This window comes from Acinonyx jubatus, chromosome D3 (assembly GCF_027475565.1).
Source record: "Acinonyx jubatus isolate Ajub_Pintada_27869175 chromosome D3, VMU_Ajub_asm_v1.0, whole genome shotgun sequence".
In the NCBI taxonomy this organism is placed as follows: domain Eukaryota; kingdom Metazoa; phylum Chordata; class Mammalia; order Carnivora; family Felidae; genus Acinonyx; species Acinonyx jubatus.
The window spans coordinates 34,385,394-34,404,553 of NC_069392.1; the positions used below are offsets into that span (position 1 = coordinate 34,385,394).

Consider the following 19,160-nt stretch of genomic DNA (forward strand, 5'->3'; position numbering starts at 1 on the left):
GTAGAGTATGTGGATTATACAGCGAATTCGGTAAGCCCAGCTGAGGACTCTGTACCTTTGCAAAAATGCTGACGTGTACCCCCTCCTGTAGAGAGGATATCTGTCTCGTCGACTGGCTTCATGGCTTTTTCACTACAAAAAGTTCACTGAATCACACAGTCTGAAGCATTTCAAAAATTCTTAAAAAACAAGAACACTGACAAAACAATATTAACTTAAAACACTCTAATTCAACGTGGAAAGAAACCAAACCGAAATGTAACAGTGCAAATTTAACAGAGAGGCAGTCAGTATTGAGAGCAAGGGTGTTCAGAATCTCTTAAAATGTACACCTTTAAAACTTTTATTTTTTTAAATTTATTTATATCTCACCTAGCTTTGTTTGTTTGTTTGTTTAATATACTGTGTGTAAAAAAGATGGAGACAAAAATAGTTTTCTGAGCTATGAAAAAAATTAAGTTATTACAGGCACGTTTACGGTTTCGTTCTAGAAACATCTCAGGTTCACAGGTTGGACATTCAGCAGCTGTGTGTGTTTTAAGAAACATTCTTTGACCTTGGGAAAGCTGGATCTCTCCTTGTGGGCGGAGCTTGGTTGATGACGACGGTGTGGTTACGCAAATCGCGGGGCATCGGTCCCCAATAACCCATGCAAACTTGCACTCTCGTCACAGGTGTGTCTTCTCCCCGGGCGGCTCCTCTTCTCCGAGCTCCTCCAAGGAGGCTGCGTCTCCGGGTGACTGAGCCGCTGAGGCAGTGGGGGAATGTGAGGCCCAACGGGACGGAGGGCGACGGTTTGCTGGTCTCTCGGGCCTGGAGAAGCAGGGTTCTAGGGATGGAGCTAGTGCGGAACAAGGTAGTTCCTTCAAAGCCGAGAAAGAAAAAGACACGGTTACTCAGGCTGACAACGCCTTGCTGGGACGACTCTCCCCACACACTTCTCAACAGACTCGGGTTAAATGCAACGGACCAGGGGTAACTTCAAAATGTTCTAGTGTGCCGGGAGAGAATAACTTTAAATGGCAAGTGAACAGTTCAACACGGATGATCAATGACACAGTAATGGGAACATACCAAATTATGATCAAAATATGGCGACGCCATGAGATGGGTATGTTTACGCAGCATCTTCAGAATTGGGCTGGAGCCTCTGGATGGTGGGGAAAGCCACAGGCCACCTGGTCATAGCCTGACCCAGCTGACCCCATCCTTTTGGACCCCCCCCCCCGGAATGATCTATTAGCCACAGTGACCTGGCCCTAAGAGGCCAGCCTCCCTGTGCTTTGGTCTGTTGGAGGCCCATGAAGAGACAGATGATTTATCCAGCTATGTTAACAACGAGACTCACCTCGACGTGAACTCTGCTAGTGTTTATTCCCAATAGACTGGCAGTGGGTTCAACAAACCCCCATGGAAAAAAAGGCTGCGGGCAGAAATTTTAACGTCGGTCTGGTTTTCTCTAATGGCTGTTCCTTGCTGCAGCACTTAAAAAAGTGGCATCAGAGCGTGCTTGTGCTTCTGTCACAGGCATCCTACGCCCTCGGAGAACAGTTCCTGCAGGACACGCCCAACCATGGTGCGAACCCCCTATACCACTTCTTCTCCAGGGCTGCTCTTCCTTTTCTGGTGTTAACGAACATGGAGCTACTTGTCCCCAGTCTGCAGGACAGGAGACACGGGTGCCCAAACTTGGAACATGCTGGCGCACGGAAAGGCGGTGGCGGTGTGCAGAGATAGTGAGTCCCACAGGGCGGAACCCGTCCGCCCCCGTGACACTCACACAAGAAAAAGCTGAGATGGCAAACCACTGCGATGAAGAATGACAGAGAACACAGACTCTCAGAGCCGGTCAGGAAAGGTGTCGGAGGGGTGACAGAGATGCGACAAGCAAGGGCAGAGGCCAGGATGAGGAAGGTTAATCCGCAGAGCAGGAGAGTGACAGTGGGGAAGAGACTGGTGGGCGATGTGGATGGGCGACGTGAGGAGGAGGGGGAGCACCGGCCTGGTGCTTCTGGAAGAGCGATGGAGTGAGGTGGTCCCTGCCTCCCTGTGGGCTCGGCAGAAAATGGCGTTAACCTTGGCGACTACTCCTAGACGTTTCCTGCCTCTTTGTGACCGCGCGTGTTATAGGACAGGATGGGGAAGCCTTGATTAACAAAGCACTGTGCTGATGGGAGCCATGACAACCAGAAAGACCTCGCCCACGAAACGGCCTGAAATAGCTGAAATGCAAACCAGGCAGGGTGAGCTGTCCTCACCTCACCTCAGCCCTGTGCACGGGGGGGGGGGGGGGGGGGATGCATGGCTTGGGAGATCTGCCACTGATTTGTCTTTTGGTGTCTCTGCTCCCCGCATTGTAAGAGTTGTGTGTGGGAGTGTGTGTTGCGTACTGTTTGCACTGTGTGTGTTGTTTAGCGTCTAAGTGTATTGGGTATGTATGCTGTATGTGCAGCATCGTGTTGTGTAGGCCTGTTGTGTTGTACTGCTGTATATGCGTGCACATTGTGTATGTGTGTGTTGTACGTGTATGGACGTATGTTGTGTATATGTGCGTCGTGTGGCATCTTGTACACAGGAGCGTCGTGTGCTGTGTACGGGTAGGAGTGTGTTGGGTGTGTTACACGTGGGGGCAGCGTTGGGTGTGTTACACGTGTTGAATCCTGGTGTGGCTGCTGCTATAGGGTTCTTCCAACACCCCTGCAGCCTGGAGGGCTTTTTATTAGACGGCGTGACACGACTTCTTCACTAGCATCTGGTTGCAAGCCCCTACAGGAAGAAACGTGTGACCACGAGTTCAGGGGAATGAACTTTGTCTTTCGTAACACGCCAGCACATGCAAGCAAACGATCCTGTCCTTCTCAGGGAGGCCCCTGCAATGGGCGATGTGACCTTTTATCTTTGGAGCATGCTTTTAGTCTTTGAGGGGGCCAGCTGCACTTTTGGATTTAGCAGTCTGAGCGCTCGAGTGGCCCTGAAGGCAACTCTGTGAGACTGTTCTTTGGAGCAAGCGATGGCTTTGTTGTTGAGTCATCTGACAAACGTTAATTGAGCACTTGCTATGTCACCTACGGTGACCACCTGGAAGGACAAGATACGTTTGGATTTATTCCTTCTGAGGTGGTTGTAGAAAAACAGGGAAACGCCTCATCGCGTTATGGTCACCCCTCGTTTTGGCATCTGGTGGTGTATGTGTGCCTGCAAAATACCAGCGAGCAGATGCAGGCCGACTGGGAAAATACGTGGCTCACAGACCCCCGCAGGCTAGGCCTCTGTGACGGAGACAGTGCCCTCTCCAGCTAGGATCCCTGTACCCCTGGAAGCATACTGGCTGCAAACTGCACAGGACAGCGGAAATCTCAGCAGCACCCCTGTAACCGTCCTGCACAGTGAGCAGTCGGCACTCCGTGAGCAAATGGGAAGGTCTACGCCTGCCAGTCTGTCCCTGAAGATGAGCGCCAGGCCAGCGCAGGCGGTGGGCTATACGGACAGGGAAGATCTACCTGGCATGATCTGGCCTTGCTTCTGAGTGTCAGATACCAACCCCGAGTTACACAAGTGACCTTTCCAGACGGTGTGCAGCGAAGGTAGAAAGCACTTACGGCGTGAGGCAGGCAGGGCTAGAGTCCCCAGGGGGCAGTTAGTAAGACAGTTTGGTTCTGGACGGAACAGACAGAGAAAAGAAAAGAAAAGCAAGTGGGTTGGAAAATATTTTTAAAAAAAGAAGAACAGCAAAGGTTTCAAGTCAACAAGCCCGGCGGCAGTTCCAGGGACGGCTACGAGGAGACACGCGAGGGCTGCAGAAGCGGACAGGTGCACGCCCGGTTACACATGTCTCTCTCTGCATGGGTCTAGTCGGTCCAGAGCGCAGAGGGACCCTCACCATGGAACAGCAACAGACCTCTCCCTCCTTTCTGCTCTTCCCTGATTTACCCTTCAGCATTTCAGACACCCGTCGGTGTGCCGAGAGAGAGAAATCACACGACTGCTGTATTTGAAACAGAACATTAACGGCTGTTTGTTTTAGTCACGATGATCACGTGACCACTGCTCACACTGAAGATTTCCTCTGGTATGTTCCACTAGACACGGGAGGAAAGAACAGCACTGCATTTCCAGATTATTCTTTTCCTTCACAGAGAATGCTTCTCTGCAAGGTAGAACTGGAGCCATGGCTTCAAGGGAAAAAGAGGACAAATAGAGGCGCCTGGGTGGCCCAGTCGGTTGGGCGTCCGACTTCGGCTCAGGTCATGATCTAACAGCTCTAACGTGACTCTGTGCTGACAGCTTAAAGCCTGGAGCCTGCTTTGGATTCTGTGTCTCCCTCTCTCTTTGCCCCTCCCCTGCTCATGCTTTGTCTCTCCTTCTCTCCCAAAAGATAAATCAACATTAAAAAAACTGTTTAAAAAATCAATAAAAAAAAGAGGGAAAACGGAGACATGGGGTGGAAGCAAGAAAAGACAGGGAGATTTCCCATCATGCCTCCGGCGGGGGACGCCCACATCCCCCCCTCCCTTGTGCAGGTGTCTGAGGGAACATTCAGGGAAGGGTCCACACAGTGGGGCGCTCAGGGCAGGCTGGCAATCAGCATTAGTCCTGGTGATTTGGAAATGAAAGCCTGGAACTACTTACTACATAAAGGGGTTTCCAATGGGCCGAATACAGTAAGTCAATTCAGACAAGGACTAATTCCACTGGAATCTAGAACACGCAAAATTCCAACCGAAAAGGGAAAAGAGCCTGCAAACATTTAATCTCTGCCAGTGAGTGTTCCACACAGGTTCTGAATCCCCGAAAATGTGCTGTGCTCCCTATCAATTGGCCAATCACCTGTTTGCAGCAAGCTCAGCCAGGGAGAAGAAAATCTAAATGGGAACTTTAGACACGACCAGAGGGGCAAGTGGCGGGCATAGCTCTGTGCTGATAAAACCATTTTCATGCCTTAGAACTGTGATTTACCCATGAAGCAGTTGTCCTTCTATTATCATAGACGGCTTGGAGCATTCACTGCAACTCAGAGCCCTTTTTGGTTCTTAAAAATTAATTTCTAGTTACTACTATTACTGGGCACTGCAGACATATCCAGTTAATGCTCTGGGACAGAGCCTAATTTCAACTGATTCCTCCAGAGCCCTAAGAAGGTAGGACATTCCCACAAATAAACTCTCTGCAGTAGTGAGTCAGAGTCACTTACCTGAGGGCCCTGGAGGGATGGGGGTTAACAGAAGCCCACAGCAGACACAATTTGTCACCCGAGAACATTCAACCATGGTATTTGTTCTTGTCAATACTATCAACTATCAATACAACAACTATTCACAGAGCCTCATATGTTTGAAACATGGCCGATATGCTATCAATATTGAGTTGAATGAAAGACATTGCCATTTCTGTAGGTCGCTGGCAATTTGACATGGTTTGACCTACCTCAGATTTAAACTCTGCATTCTGGGTTGAATACTCCTTGGTGGGTTAGACTGGGAACCATCCTTCTCCCCCAGAGGGAAATATGGGGCTGTAGGTGATACAGGAGATACACCTGCCCCTTCTCCTCACCTGGGAAGCCAGGGCTGCCTGGGCTGTGGCAGCAGAGCAGTGGGGTAGCCCAGGGAGCGTATTTCTCTCCCCTCGGACCCATGCCGTCGGCAGGGGCTGCCTTGCTTGGAGAACGGGTATGCGTATCTGGATTCCACGCCGTGGAGCCCGTCCATCCGGGCTGGTGGTGAGTGAGCCTCACCCTCAAGTCTACACGTGGGCTCACTGGCCGAACAGTGTCTCACTGAGGGTGGAGAGCACGTGCTTCCTCACGGCATGAGGCTGGCACCCTCACCCTTCCAGTCCCAACATCACCGTCAGGTTTTGTTTTGTTTTGCTCATTCTTGAAGTGGAAACGAGGATTGTTTTTTTTAACGTGGTTTGGTACGGACATACTGTATGTGGACACGCATCGGAACAAAATTCAGGGGTGCCTGGGTGGCTCAGTAAGTGTCTGACTCTTGATTTTGGCTCAGGTCATGATCTCACAATTCGGGAGTTTGAGCCCCACGTCGGGCTCTGCGCTGAGCGTGAAGCCTGCTTGGGATTCTCTCTCCCTCCGCCCCTCTCCCGCCGTCTCTCCCTACACACTCTCTCTCTCAAAATAAATAAAATGAACTTAAGTAAAAAAAGAACAAAACTCAGGGGCATCTGGGTGGCTCAGTCGGTTAAGCATCCGGCTTCAGCTCAGGTCATGATCTCGCGGTTTGTGGGTTCAAGCCCCGCGTCGGGCTCTGTGCCGACAGCTCAGAGTCTGGAGCCTACTTTGGATTCTGTGTCTCCCCCTCTCTCTGCCCCTCCCCTGCTTGTGCTCTGTCTCTGTCTCTCTCAAAAATAAATAAACGTTAAAAAAATGTTTTAAAAAAGAACAAAATTCAAGGTCGACTGATTGGTGAGTGTTAAGGGAGATGTAATAATAATCGCGTAATAGTTACAGCTGACAGTATGTGTGGTCATACATAACATGACGATAATAAGTGAGGCAAAGGGGACTAGTAACAATCACATTGTCTGAAGACAGGATTTTGATCATATCTGTCTGTCTCACCTGGTTACTGCTAGGGAGATTCATGGTTGCAGAGGGTACGGAATTTGGGGGGGCACAGAGGACTGCTATTCTGTACTGAAGCCAGCGCTGGAACCCAGACATTCTCATACGTTCCTGCTGAAGGACGTTCTAGCATCCACGCCACCACACCCGCTCTGGCACACCTCCTGTGTTACCATGGCTAAAGATCTGGATGGAGCACACACTTCACACACACACATTTCTAGGACACAAATTCACAGAGAAAGAGGGCGAATTATAACCCCCCCCCCCAACCCCGCTCCACCCCGTGAAAAGCCCAGATGGACAGATGAGCATCCATCACTTAGACCAGGCGAGAGAACCTGAATCAAACCCTGAGCTATGTCTTTAAGAGAAGTTCATTTTACTGTCCTCAGAAGATCGCTGAGGACAATAATATGAACTTTTCTTTAGAAGTGGCTCGGGGCCTGTGTTTCCGCCTATTCCAGTCTCCCATAAACTCTGTATCTTGCGAGCTCACAAGAGCCTGTTATGGACAAAGATTCTTGAAGTCAGATGACCTAGCACAATCCCCGGTTTCCATGTGTTTTCCTGACATTTAAACAGAAGAGCTAGTAGGGTGAGGGTTGGAATACTCAGCCTCATTACCTCGATGGACCCTGGTTCAGCTTTGACCGTGTCTCCCATGTGGCTGTCACTGTTAAGACCTGGGGGCCCGTGGGGGGCCTGTCTCCTCTCCTCCTTTAAGGCATGCTCCAACAGCTTCTTGTGGAGGATCCGGGCTACGTTCTCAGTGAGTGTGTAGCCAGGGGGAGCGGATAAGTCCTGCCTCAAGGGCGTGCCCTCTCCCCCATCCTCCCTCCACGTCTCTGAGCCAGCCCCGATGGGGCTCGGGGACCGTCCCCGGGAATCGGGGCCGGTGTCCTGGCCTGGGCCCAGCTCTGGCCGAGGTTCTGCTGAGCGAGACCGACTGCTGGCCCGCGTCCCCTTCTGGAAGGGGTCCTGCACCACGGGGCTGTGGTCGATGATGTTGAAGAGGCTGGAGAGGCCATCGTTGATGGCGGTGTGCACGGGGCTCTCCCTTGTGGTGGTGGAGCGGGCCCAGGCTGACCCGCTGCACCCTTTCTGGGCCAGCCCCAGGGAGGTCCTGCTATTTGGCTGCTCAGCTTTGGGGAGGGGCTTCCTCTGCAGCTTGGGAGACCCGTACTTGGGGGAACAGCATGTGCGTTCGAACTTGGCCTGCACCTTCTCGATGGCGGGGGCCACCTGCCTGCTCCTAAGGCCGCGGGAAGGAGACGACGCGGGCGTGGCACCACCCCCCGCCTTTGGCGTGAGACACTTGTGGGGGCTGCTGGTGATGGTGCTGCCACGCAGGGCTTCGGTCTGCAGGCCGATGTTGATGGTCTGGACGGTCTGTGTCCCTGTCGTCCGGGACCCGTTGGTCTGGCAGGCCATGTCCTTGAGAGGAGGCTTGGGGGGACCAGAGCATATGGCGTTCCTGACGGAGAAGGCCACCTCCTTCATGTCATCACTCATGTTCTTGGACATCTGTAGGCCGTGCAGGGGGGACGCAAAACCCAGGGGGGCACAGAGGGCACTCTCGAGGGGGCGCAGCCCTCCCTCCACGTAGTCTCGGGGGTGTCTGGAGGGGGCGCAAGGCCACCTGCTAAGCACATGTTCTGAGGGGCCCCCCTTTGAGTCTCCAGTGCCCCCTCTGGCTCTGCTTGTGGGAAACGGGCACTCGGGCTCCGAGTGGCCCTTGCCCTCGCCGCCTGCCACCGCGATGCTGTCCATCCTCCGGACCGCGGGTGGGCTATGCAGCACCCGCAGCCCGGCCTGCTCGGTGCACACGTGGCTCCTCAGAGGCTGCTTCCGGCAGTGCTCGGGGCTCGTCATGGTGTCTGTGGTCATGGTGACGCTTGTGGTGAGGTACCAGGAGGAGTCGGGGAAAGACTCGGCGCCGGCCTCGTCCCCTGCCCGCCCCCCCTCGGTCCTGTCTGCCCAGGGCTCCGGGGGCCTCTCGTCCCAGCTCTTGCTGTTGAACTCCTCGATGTACTTCAGGTCGTCAGGAGAGAGGGGCGGGGTGACGTCCTCCTTGCTGCCAGCAGCCGGCAGGCCCTTCTCCGGCAGGAAGGGAGAGACATCCATCAGACGCTGGAATTCGGACATGGAGGACACGGACACAGCCCTGGGAAAAGGGGGAGAGAAGAGGGCGTCAGATGACCCGCCACCCCCTGACCCCGCGCGACAGGCGACACACGACACGCGCGTCCTGCCCACCAGACAGGTGCCTGTTGTGCGTCAGTCTCCACCACCCGAACGACTGGGACACCTTCTAGCTGCTCTCCTGAGCTGCCCCCTGTGGATGTTTAACGGACTCTTCGTGGCTCTGGAGTTGTTCCGGAAGCTTTGTGTTAGTCAGAATTTAATACAGGTGACCCTCAAATACTATGGGAACAAGTGGGAGGCTGGGCTCCGGGGAAGTCAGAGCTAAGCTCCAAACCCACTTTGGAATGGTTTCATTTTGGCCTGTGGATGCTCCACAGGAAGAGGGAAACCTGGCTGATGAGTGCCTTCAATTCCTAACCTACCAGGAGTTTCCAGAATTCTAGGCATTGTGGCAGGTGCTCGTGGTAGGACAGGAACACAGCCCCGTCCTGATCCCACACCAGCTAATGGCATACGGGCAGGGGGTGGACACCACAACATCAGAGCTATAATCCCAAGTCCTGCTCACCCACCGGCCTCATCCTCTACTGGATGTGCTTCTCGGGAAGCACGGGGGACCCTGCAACAACACGGAGGTTAGGGGATCCGGCCCTCACGCAGTCAACATCCCACATATAACTTTGGACTTTCCCAAAACCTAAGTACTGATAGCTTACTGTCGAACGGAAGCCTTCTCGATAAACAGTCGATTAACACATATTTTGTGTATGTATTAAAGGCTGTATTCTTATAATAAAGGAAACTAGAGAAGAGAAGATGGTATTAAGAAAACCATGAGGGGGCGCCTGGGTGGTTCAGTCGGTTAAGCGTCTGACTTCAGCTCAGGTCACGATCTCGCCGTCTGTGAGTTCAAGCCCGCATCGGGCTCTGTGCTGGCAGCTCGGAGCCTGGAGCTTCAGATTCTGTGTATCCCTCTCTCTGCCCCACCCCTGCACATGCCTCTGTCTGTCTCTCTTTCTCTCTTTCTCTCAAAAGTAAATAAACTTAAAAAAAAAACAGAAAAGAAAACCATGAGGAAGAGAAAATACATTTACAGTAGTATACTGTCTTTACTGGAAAAAATCCACAACTAAGTGGAGCCATGTAGTTCAATCCGTGTTGTTCAAGGCTCAACTGTACCAAGCGTAATCTGCAGAGGCCAAACGGAAGATGTGGAAGGAAGCAGGGAAGTGGAAGGTGGGACAGATGTGCACATAATTTGCAAATACCGCTTCAAACAGAAATTCCATCTGGTCCTGTCCAAATCCACCAACAGGGTTCAGTTGTCCCTTCCCTGTCTGCTCCCTCCGTTAGGGCCAAGCCTACTTTTTGTTCTTGTTCCCTTCCATATTCCTGGACAAGAGGAAGACTCCCTCGGACACACAGACACACGCCAGGAGGGTAAGGACACGTGAGTTAAAGGAACAGCCAGTTTGGGATAAGTGCGGCCTGATCGATGTGGATTTGGATGTAGATGCCTCAATATATCAGCCCTTTCATTCTGCATATTTCTATTTGGTATGAATTTACCGACCGCCACCTGTATGCCCGGCAGGCCCTGTATGAGGTGCTGGGGATTCCAAAATGCTAAGACAGGAGGTTGCTAGAGTGCTCAGGCAGCTTGTCAACCCCCTACCCCCATCCCCCAGGGCAAAGAAGTGGTGGCCAGGAAGGAGGCTTGGGACTGGCTGTGCCTGCCAGCTCAGGCCTGGACCCCCTGGTCAGAAATCCCTCCTGATGGGGTAGAGGGGAGGGAAGAAGTCTGCAGACTCACTGCCTCTGCAGCTAGACCACTTTCTTATGGGACATACTCCTATCTGCACACCACGAACAGAAGTTTAAATCCCTAGGGTTCTAGACCATGAAACTAACAACAGGTGCTGCCCAACGGGTCCCAGGTAGAGAGTACGTGGGCCACCCCACTGCAAAATCCATGCATGATGGGGAGGCCAGAGTTGGGGGTCTATGTACCACAAGGACTGGCCCACAGAACATGTAAAGCTCTGGGTGGCTTTGCCCTCACCCTGGGGTCACAGGCTCTTGGGGTCGCCACCCTGGGGTAAAAGAGCAGGCTACAAATGATAGCAGTAGGTCTTCTACCTTGTTATTTCTCACTAGACGCAAAAGTGGGTGGTATTTTTTGTGTGTGTGAGAAATAATCTATAAACTCTCCCATGGCCCTGTGAATAACAGAAAGCTGGCTATACCTAGCATTGAAACTAAAAAGAAACAAGAGGGGATGGGTTGATTTATCACTAGGGGTATTAAGCTTTCCAGTAAGTGTGACTTCCCTCTTCTTGCCTCCGGTCAAGTCAAGGAGCTGCTGAATTAATAATGAGCTTTAGAACGCTTCTCACTGACGGCCGGAAGTACTCTATAGGCACTGAAACCCCAATCCTTTCTGCATTTCTCGGACATGGCTTGTCTAGCCCCCAATTTCTGCCCATAAAGGAACCACTCTCAGAGTTAAGTCAGTGGCACCTGTGTGGGGAGTTTTTGCCTCAAGGGTTTGGATGGATATCGTGGAACAGAGGTGATGTGGCTGGAGAAAGGGGCCGCACCAGCCTTAGCAGAGGGCAAGGTGAAACAGATATAAAACGAGAACACATCTGGAATACACGCCAGTGTGTGAAGGCGCACAGAACAAAGTATGGAGGGAAGACACGAAACCGCTAGAAGCAAGAGGGAAAAGGGGAGGACGGGGAGGACACATGGACTTTCTTACCTCGGACATTTTGATGTGTAAGTTTTAATAATATCTCTGGTGCTGTGCTATTTAAGTTTTAACTTAAGGTTAACTTTTTCAAGTATGCATGACTTTTGAAATTAACAACAGCAATTAAGATAAAAAATAAGAGGGGAGCCTGGCTGGCTCAGTAGGAAGAGCATGCGACTCTTGATCTCGGAGTCACAAGTTCAAGCCCCATGCTGGGTGTAGAGATGACTAAAAAAAAATAAAGTTTTAGGGACACCTATGTGGCTCAGTCGGTTAAGCATCCGACTTCAGCTCGGGTCATGATCTCACGGTCTGTGAGTTCAAGCCCTGTGTCGGGCTCTGTGCTGACAGCTCGGAGCCTGGAGCCTGCTTGGGATTCCGTGTCTCCTTCTCTCTCTGCGCCTCGTCCTTACCTGCCCCCCCATGCTCTCTCCCTCTCTGAAAAATGAATAAACCTTAAAAAAATTTTTTAAAAAACACTTAAAAAATAAGATAAAATCTAAGAGCTCCTGGGCAGGGAGGAGCTCTGTGAAGGTAGCTGAACTTTGTTGACTCTTAAGTCTGTGCCAGGCATTGCTTTCCGTGTAGTAACACATTTAAGCTGTAAAGAAATTGAAACACCTGTTTACAGATGAGGAAACTGAGGCACAAGGCAGTTACCTAACGCACCCCAGGGCACAGAGCCAGTGAGAAGCAGGAGTGCATGTGAAACCAGGCTCTCACTCTCGAATGCGGCCCTGGACTGTCCGAGAATGACCGGACGAGACAGAGCCTGAAGGACAGAAAGGCACTTCCGTGGTCTTGGATGGTTTGGGATGAACTGATACAGGGCAAAATGCGAAGGAGGCAATAATTCATGGACTCGAAGTTTACAGGAAAACCAGGGATGAGGATATCTGGAAACTGCGAACTGCCCTGGGGAGAAGTTTCCTGTGGTGGAAATAGCATGTATTCATCTATAAAGAAAAAGCGTGTGTGTGGGGCTGGGGGCGGGGGCTGTGTACGGGAAATCTTTGAACTTTCCGCACAGCTGTGTATTTTAATGTTTAAAAATAAATAAATTTTGCTTGGATGTGTTGTTCCAGATACATCCTATCACCTGTATGACCTAAAATATATCATAACTAACGTCACCAACATCACTTACTTTGTATTTACTTCAAAGTTCACTGTTGGGAAATATCTTTTTTCTTTTTTTAAGTAGGCTCCACACCCAGCAAAGAGCCCAATAATGAGGGGCTTGAACTCATGACCCTGAGATCAAGACCTGAGCTGAGATCAAGTGTCGGACGCTTAACCAACTGAGCCACCCAGGTGCCCCAATGGCCAAGAAGTATCTTAATAAATCCTCCTGGGAGAGCTTTAAATGCACGGTATATAAAATGTCTCACAGCACATCAAGAGGGAGTCTTTCCAGACTAAATGACAAGAGAGGGGTTTCTGTGGAATTTTCCAAACCCACTGAACACAACATTCCTTTCTATACACAACGCACACCTGTAACCGTTCTCACCATGACACTAACACCCACACAAGTACAGCATGTCTCTGGCTTTTCCGTGGTGAATGATAGAAAAGAAGCATATTGATGAAATCAATAATAATAAAGCCACTACTTATTCGGAAGTCTTACTTTAAGTCATTTTGAAGACCGTGTTATCACGACTGCAGTGACAAGAGAGAGTTTTAAGACCAAGAGGTTTTCATTCCAGTAGCCTAACTACTGTTTTCATCAAGCTTACTTACCTTTGAAGATTTCCCTTGTGATTTTCTTCTTCCTATAAAGAAGAAATAAGATCGTCTGAATCAGTTAATACTGGCTGCCTAGGCACCTTCGATGTGCTAAATTTCGGTCGGGAGAGCCACTGCCCCCCAGCCCTTCGAGGTACGACAATAAAACCAGAACCCACAGGGTGATGAGGGATTGGAGCTCCTGCAGTCGAGGGAGGAGCCCGTGTGTGTGAGAAAAACTGGCTTTAAACTTCACCGTGAAGGAAGTGGCTCTTCTGCGCTTCCTCAAAGGACTTCTAACTACGTAAATTTCAAAGCTGGCTTTTGTAATGACCTGAATACATCTGAATGTGTGTGTGTGTGTGTGTGTGTGTGTGTGTGTGTGTGTGAGAAAGAGAGAGAGAGAGAGAGAGAGAGAGAGAGAGAGAGAGAGAGAGAGGAGGAGGTGGGCGAAGGGAAGATCGGGCCCCAAGAGAGGAAGTTAGGAGACTGATGTCCCTTGGGCTAAGCCTCACTGTAGAAGGTGATGCAACCTCCTTAGGCGTGAGCACTTTCTTGATTGTGAGCGTGGCCATTCAGAATGAGAGGTGAACTTACAACAACTCCCACTTTGTACCCATCAATGTGGGGCCGCGGTCACTCTGGAGCTGGGACAGGGCAGGCTCCCGACCCTGGTCTGCTTTCTCTCTGCTGCGCGGCTGCACTGCGGGGGTTGCTGATAGATCAACCAGGGTGGCATATTGGTGATGTCATGCCACCTGGCTACATACCTCTGAGAAGGTACTTGACCTCACAGACACCTGACTCAAGTGTAACTGACCCACATTTCAACACTACTTGACGAGAACTCTTTGAAGTCTGTTAAGTGTTTGGGACAGGTTCAATGACAGGTACAGCAACTCTTAAACTGACCCACGAGTACTAATTCCTAAAATCAAACCCGGTTTTAAAACCTAGGTTTTGAAAAGGGGTAACCAGAAAAACCTGATGCTGCACCGGGGAAATTTCAGCCCAGTGCTTACCTCATAGATTTGCTGATCTAATTGACGCATGGCTTCTAAGTGTTGGATTTTTCTTCCCCTTTGCACAGAGCAAGAATTTATAGTATGTCATTGTTTAGTGACACTCACTAGTTCCCAATGTGAGTGCTTTCTTTAGAACAGATTTTACTGTTACCAGCAAGTTTAGAATCAGAAGGCTGGTATGATTTAAACAGAGGCTGAAGACCTATAGTTCCCAGATTGAACTGTCTCCTCCTGTGTTTCACTGGACCTGCTCCTGTGGGAGACCTTTCATTCACAGAGGACACAGTCCTGCACATTCAAACCCGAGACGCGGTGGCAGAGTGCACCTGACCACAGCACATGCTAGGAGCCTGGTGTCAGGATCACCAAGCCAAGCTCTTGGTATTGTGAACGTTTCCTGTGTACTCAACCCAGAGGCTGCGATGTGCAAAGCCCTGGAGACTGCAGACCCCACGGCCAGGTTTTCTGACAACCCCGGGGTCCTGCAGCAGTTAACCGGACCCCAAATCCCAAGCCGACCTGGGGGAGGCAGTTCCTGAACTCCCGCTGGGGCCCGCGGGCCGGAGGCTCCTCTGGCTCGTCATCCAGGGACAAGGCGTCCAAGTAGAGATTTTCCCGTGCTGAACACCTGTCCGATTCCTTCAGCTTGGACAGCGGCCGGTCTTCAAATGGGGTAGAGTCTGTGTCTGCGCAGGGCCACATCCCCAAGGGGCGGGGCATACGGGGGCTTCCCGGGTGGGCAAAGGGGCGGATGTTGCCTTCTTTTGGATCACAGAGGAAGCTGCCACTTCTCCGGGGGCTGTTTTCTTTCTGCAACTTGAGCGTTTTAAAAATGAAAGCAGTTAGCCTCACCTTTCCCTCTGTTGCTCTCCCTAAGACCACTGCTTCTCCCCAGTTTGGAATTACATTTGGGGCCACTGGAAAGACTATGAGAAGTATATGTTCTTAAAGGTCTGACCCTAATTCCAAAAGTAACACGACATTACAGATGCTTTAAATAAAAGCATCTCAATAAATAAAAAATCACAATTTTATCCGGACTGGAAAATCTGCATTAACTATACACACAAGCCAACTCCTTCTGACGAGAATATATATATTCCTATGTGTAACTTGGAGTACTGGATATAACTTGGCGAACTGCTCACGGAAATTATACATTTATTTAAAACATTGAACACTGTTAAGTGACATATTTAGAACTCCCTTTATACCTTCAGAACTTAAGGCACACTCAATGGAAAACCATCAGTGGCAGCAAATTTCTGAGGGTGAATTTGATTTTCCTAACCAGCAGGTTTCCTAATTATAATACTGTCATTTAGGATGGGTCCCCTATGTCACCTAAGTGATCGAACTGGGTTGTAACCACTGGGTGTCAAAAGCAACTTCCACTTTGCTTGAGAGGGTTAAAGCTTAGCTATAAAGTCGATTAAAGATCGGATCTGACTGAAGACAAGAAAAATATGTCACATACTTTAGAGCCATACTTTTTTTTTGCCTGACTTGAGAAACTCGGGAACCCCCGGAGTTAGGGAGGTCTGAGTTGGAGCCATTGTCCTGTGCCTTGCTGGTTTCCTCAGCTCAGTGTCGTCATCTGTGAAATGGGGACAGCACGGCTTCCTGCTGTGGAGGAGCCACAAGAAAGGCGAGCCCACCAGGGGCCAGGCCCATTGGACAGCTCAATGCTTGTCATCAAGACGACCACCACTGACCTCGCTCGGGCCTGGGCGCACTGATACACATCTTGCCTGTTTACGGCATTAGAACGAACAACCTGGAGCCATTTAGGAAGGAAGTCAATGTGAATTCACAGCGACAGGCAGAGAAATGGTGTGCAGAAATGGTGCTCACTCCCTGGAGAAGCCCTAACGGACGGCTCCCCCCGGACTCTCTGGAGCTTTCCTCACCGCCTTCCTTCCAAAACAGGCGCAGAAAGCGTAACTGAGGCCTGAGGATATTTCCACCCACGTGTCTCCACCGGGGTCTTTGCTGGGTGACCTGCTCACACGCTCTAGCACGTTGGCTGCTGTTCTGAACAAGAAAACTATCTGAAGGGCGAAAGTGACATTTGGATTTTCCGAAGAAGAAAGATTTCCAGTCCTCAAGTAGGGTGCCAGGAAGTTCCAAAACTCCCTTGGAAGCATTAATTTTTTTTTTTTTTTTAACAGCCCATTTCACCAGCTACACCTCTGGGTCCTCACTGAAGCCTTCATCCAGGAGCAGGAGGTATGTGTGGTTTCTGCATCATCAGGAACAAAGTCACGTGCGAGAATGGGGACAAGGGGACTCTTCCTCATTTTTAGTAATTTCTGAGGCGGTGGATTATCTTCAGTTTCTGAGAAAGATGGAGATGCACGTAGCCAGAGCTTAAATGTCAAGAGTCTGAGGCCGGGTCACAGCTGAATTAGCGAACAAGCCAATCGCTCTGGGTTTCAGCTACGCCCCTGTGCTCTCAACCCCAAGACACAATTCTTCTCAGTTCTCTTAAAGATGCTAGCATTTTCTTTAAAAACAAAAAAAACCCCAAACCCCCCCCCCCAAAAAAACCCCAAAACCAAAAAACAAACAAACAAACAAACAAAACAACAAAAAAGGAAAGCTTTTTTTTTTTTTTATTCATCTAACGCATGTCAGCGCAATTGAGTTTCAACACGTGATCATCCCTAAGCTATTCTCGGTGAGAATTAAAACACAAGAATCACATTCGAAGCTGTAAATGTGCTCCGCGGGTGTGTGTGAAGGGGAGGAAAGAATGACTAAGGAGGAGAGCTCTGAACCAGCACATTTCTAACTCAGCAAAGTGGGAATTCAAAAATAAACCCAGGCGGCCAGAAGCAATGTATACTAAAGCTGGGAAGTGTTAGGTTTCCTAAAAATGAACTGGAATGGGTTTAGCGGGAGGTATCTGCTGTAAGATGCCTCTGGGGTGTTGTAATAGAATAATGGGTCCTTAAAAGGATCGGGTTTCCTAGGAGAGTCATTTCAAACCAGCCATCAGCACCTACTGTACTTAGAATCCTGCAGCAGGACAACTTTTAGTGCAAATAGAAAACGGAAAAGCTTTGCATTTCAAGTAATACAGGAAACAATAAACCTTCAAAGGTGTCACCTTACCCAAATGGTCAAAGGAAAAAAAGGTCACTTTGTGAGTAGGTTTTAAAAGAATGGCCTTTCAGGGTGTAGAAGCAGTTGATTTAAGGAAGTTACTGGAAGGAGAACGGAACGACACAGGGTCCTTCCTTTAGGTCTTTAGTACAGCGGCGGGTCCTATATCATCTGCGTGTTAACTGGGAACTTAATTCTAAGGAGAAATGTAGTGTGACTCCATAAAAGTTAACTATCACCCAGTCAAATCTGGACCAGGACAAGAGACGTTGATAAGATAGATGATATGTGTTATATGACCTTAACCACATTCCCACAGTCATCCATCATATAAAATGCCTCATGTGGCACAGAAATTATGTCGGAATTTAATGACACCGGACGAGTATGAAGCATGTGTTCTGAAAGTGGAAAATGGATTTAGTGTCACTTCCTTCACCAACTGTGTTAGGGTGATCACAGTCAAGGTTACGTGGCTCACCAAGTAGTCAAATGTCAAGAGCATACGTTATGAAGAATGTTCACTTCTATTTCTTGTTTATCTATGGAATGCAGGGCTAAAAATTCAATGAATGATAAACAAAACTTCCACGCATACACACACTTCAGTCACTTTCCTCTTTTACGGAGAACGCCTATAACTGCTTTATCTAATTTTCAGGATTGGGCACCAAGGTTTATAAAATTGTCTTTTAAAATGCTGACTATTTGTGGGAAAAGGCCAGATTTATTTTTGAAAGCCACAACCGCATATCTGAAGCATCATTCACTGGCAACAAATCCTCTTCTAAAAACAGCAGTGAGATCATTGTACAAAGCCGGTGGGAGCCACCACACAGATTTCAGGAACAGATGACTGCCTGGAACCCATGTGTCTTGCATCCATTACGTTCAGAGACGTTAACCTTGAGGACTGAAGTTCTGAGGCTGTCGGCTTGGTAAGACTGCTGCGGTCCCGACACGGAATACGGACATGAGTCGGAAATAGGGTTCAGCAAGCACATGCCCGCTTTTATCTTTCAAAATACAGTTTCTTAAAATGGGGCACCTGCACTTCTCTGGTCACGAACTCTTCAAAAGCTCAATATCATCAGATGTCTTACTATATTTTCCCTCACTAGGAATTCTTCCTTCCTCCAAGTAAAACCCTAACAGCTTGTTTTAATGATAGCCAGGGTGTGACTTCTAAAAAGCAGCAATGCCAAGACCAAGGAGCCCATAGCTCACAGCCAAAGGGGACCCCAGAGGGGCCATGGCAGGGATCGTGACAGCCTTACTGTGGTACAGGTGGGACACAGTGAGTGCTCCTGGAGGGAAGGCCAAGAGGGAACCTCTCTGGTAACAAGGTGCCTGGAGTTACGGAGATCCTGGTTAGCTGAAGCTGGATGTGATAAATCAATGACCATTTTGCAAGAATACATGCTATTTTTGCTCTTGCCATTTCCACCTAACAGCTGATCCATTCAGGAGAGCACAGGCGCACAGGGGATTTAATGCAGAAGATTCTTCTCAAATGATGCATTTCTAGGCCAAACAGGAAGTGGTCACCTTTCCTTTGATAGAATTTGGGGAATTTTGAAAGGAGCCACATCAGATATCAGTATGGTGGCTCAGTTGTGTGCGTAATCAGATCTGGGAGGAACTGTTGCTCCTTTTTCTCTGCACTGTGCTTTCTTCTCAACGCTTTTTTAAAATTTTTTTAAAAATAGTTTTATTTATTTTTGAGATAGAGAGAGACAGAGTGAAAGCAGGGGAGGGTCAGAGAGAGAGGGAGACACAGAATCCGTAGCAGGCTCCAGGCCCTGAGCTA

At 49.6% G+C, this 19,160-nt stretch overlaps 1 protein-coding gene across 11 annotated transcripts in view; it reads right to left on the minus strand.

Annotated features, from left to right (window-relative positions):
- Positions 1 to 341: 341 nt before the first annotated feature.
- Positions 342 to 19,160, minus strand: part of MTCL1 (microtubule crosslinking factor 1) — a 128,913-nt gene continuing 110,094 nt past the window's right edge. For 8 of the 11 annotated variants that reach the window (XM_027068506.2, XM_027068505.2, XM_027068499.2 and 5 more), the window contains 4 exons: positions 14,762 to 15,058; positions 13,233 to 13,264; positions 7,211 to 8,750; positions 342 to 863 (listed from right to left, as the gene is read on the minus strand). In XM_027068506.2, the coding sequence (XP_026924307.1) occupies positions 669 to 863; positions 7,211 to 8,750; positions 13,233 to 13,264; positions 14,762 to 15,058 (2,064 nt within the window). In that variant the 3' untranslated portion in view covers positions 342 to 668. Of the gene's footprint in view, positions 864 to 3,599; positions 3,657 to 7,210; positions 8,751 to 13,232; positions 13,265 to 14,761; positions 15,059 to 19,160 lie in introns of all 11 variants that reach the window. The other 3 variants (XM_027068504.2, XM_027068508.2, XM_027068509.2) reach the window with 1 other exon arrangement.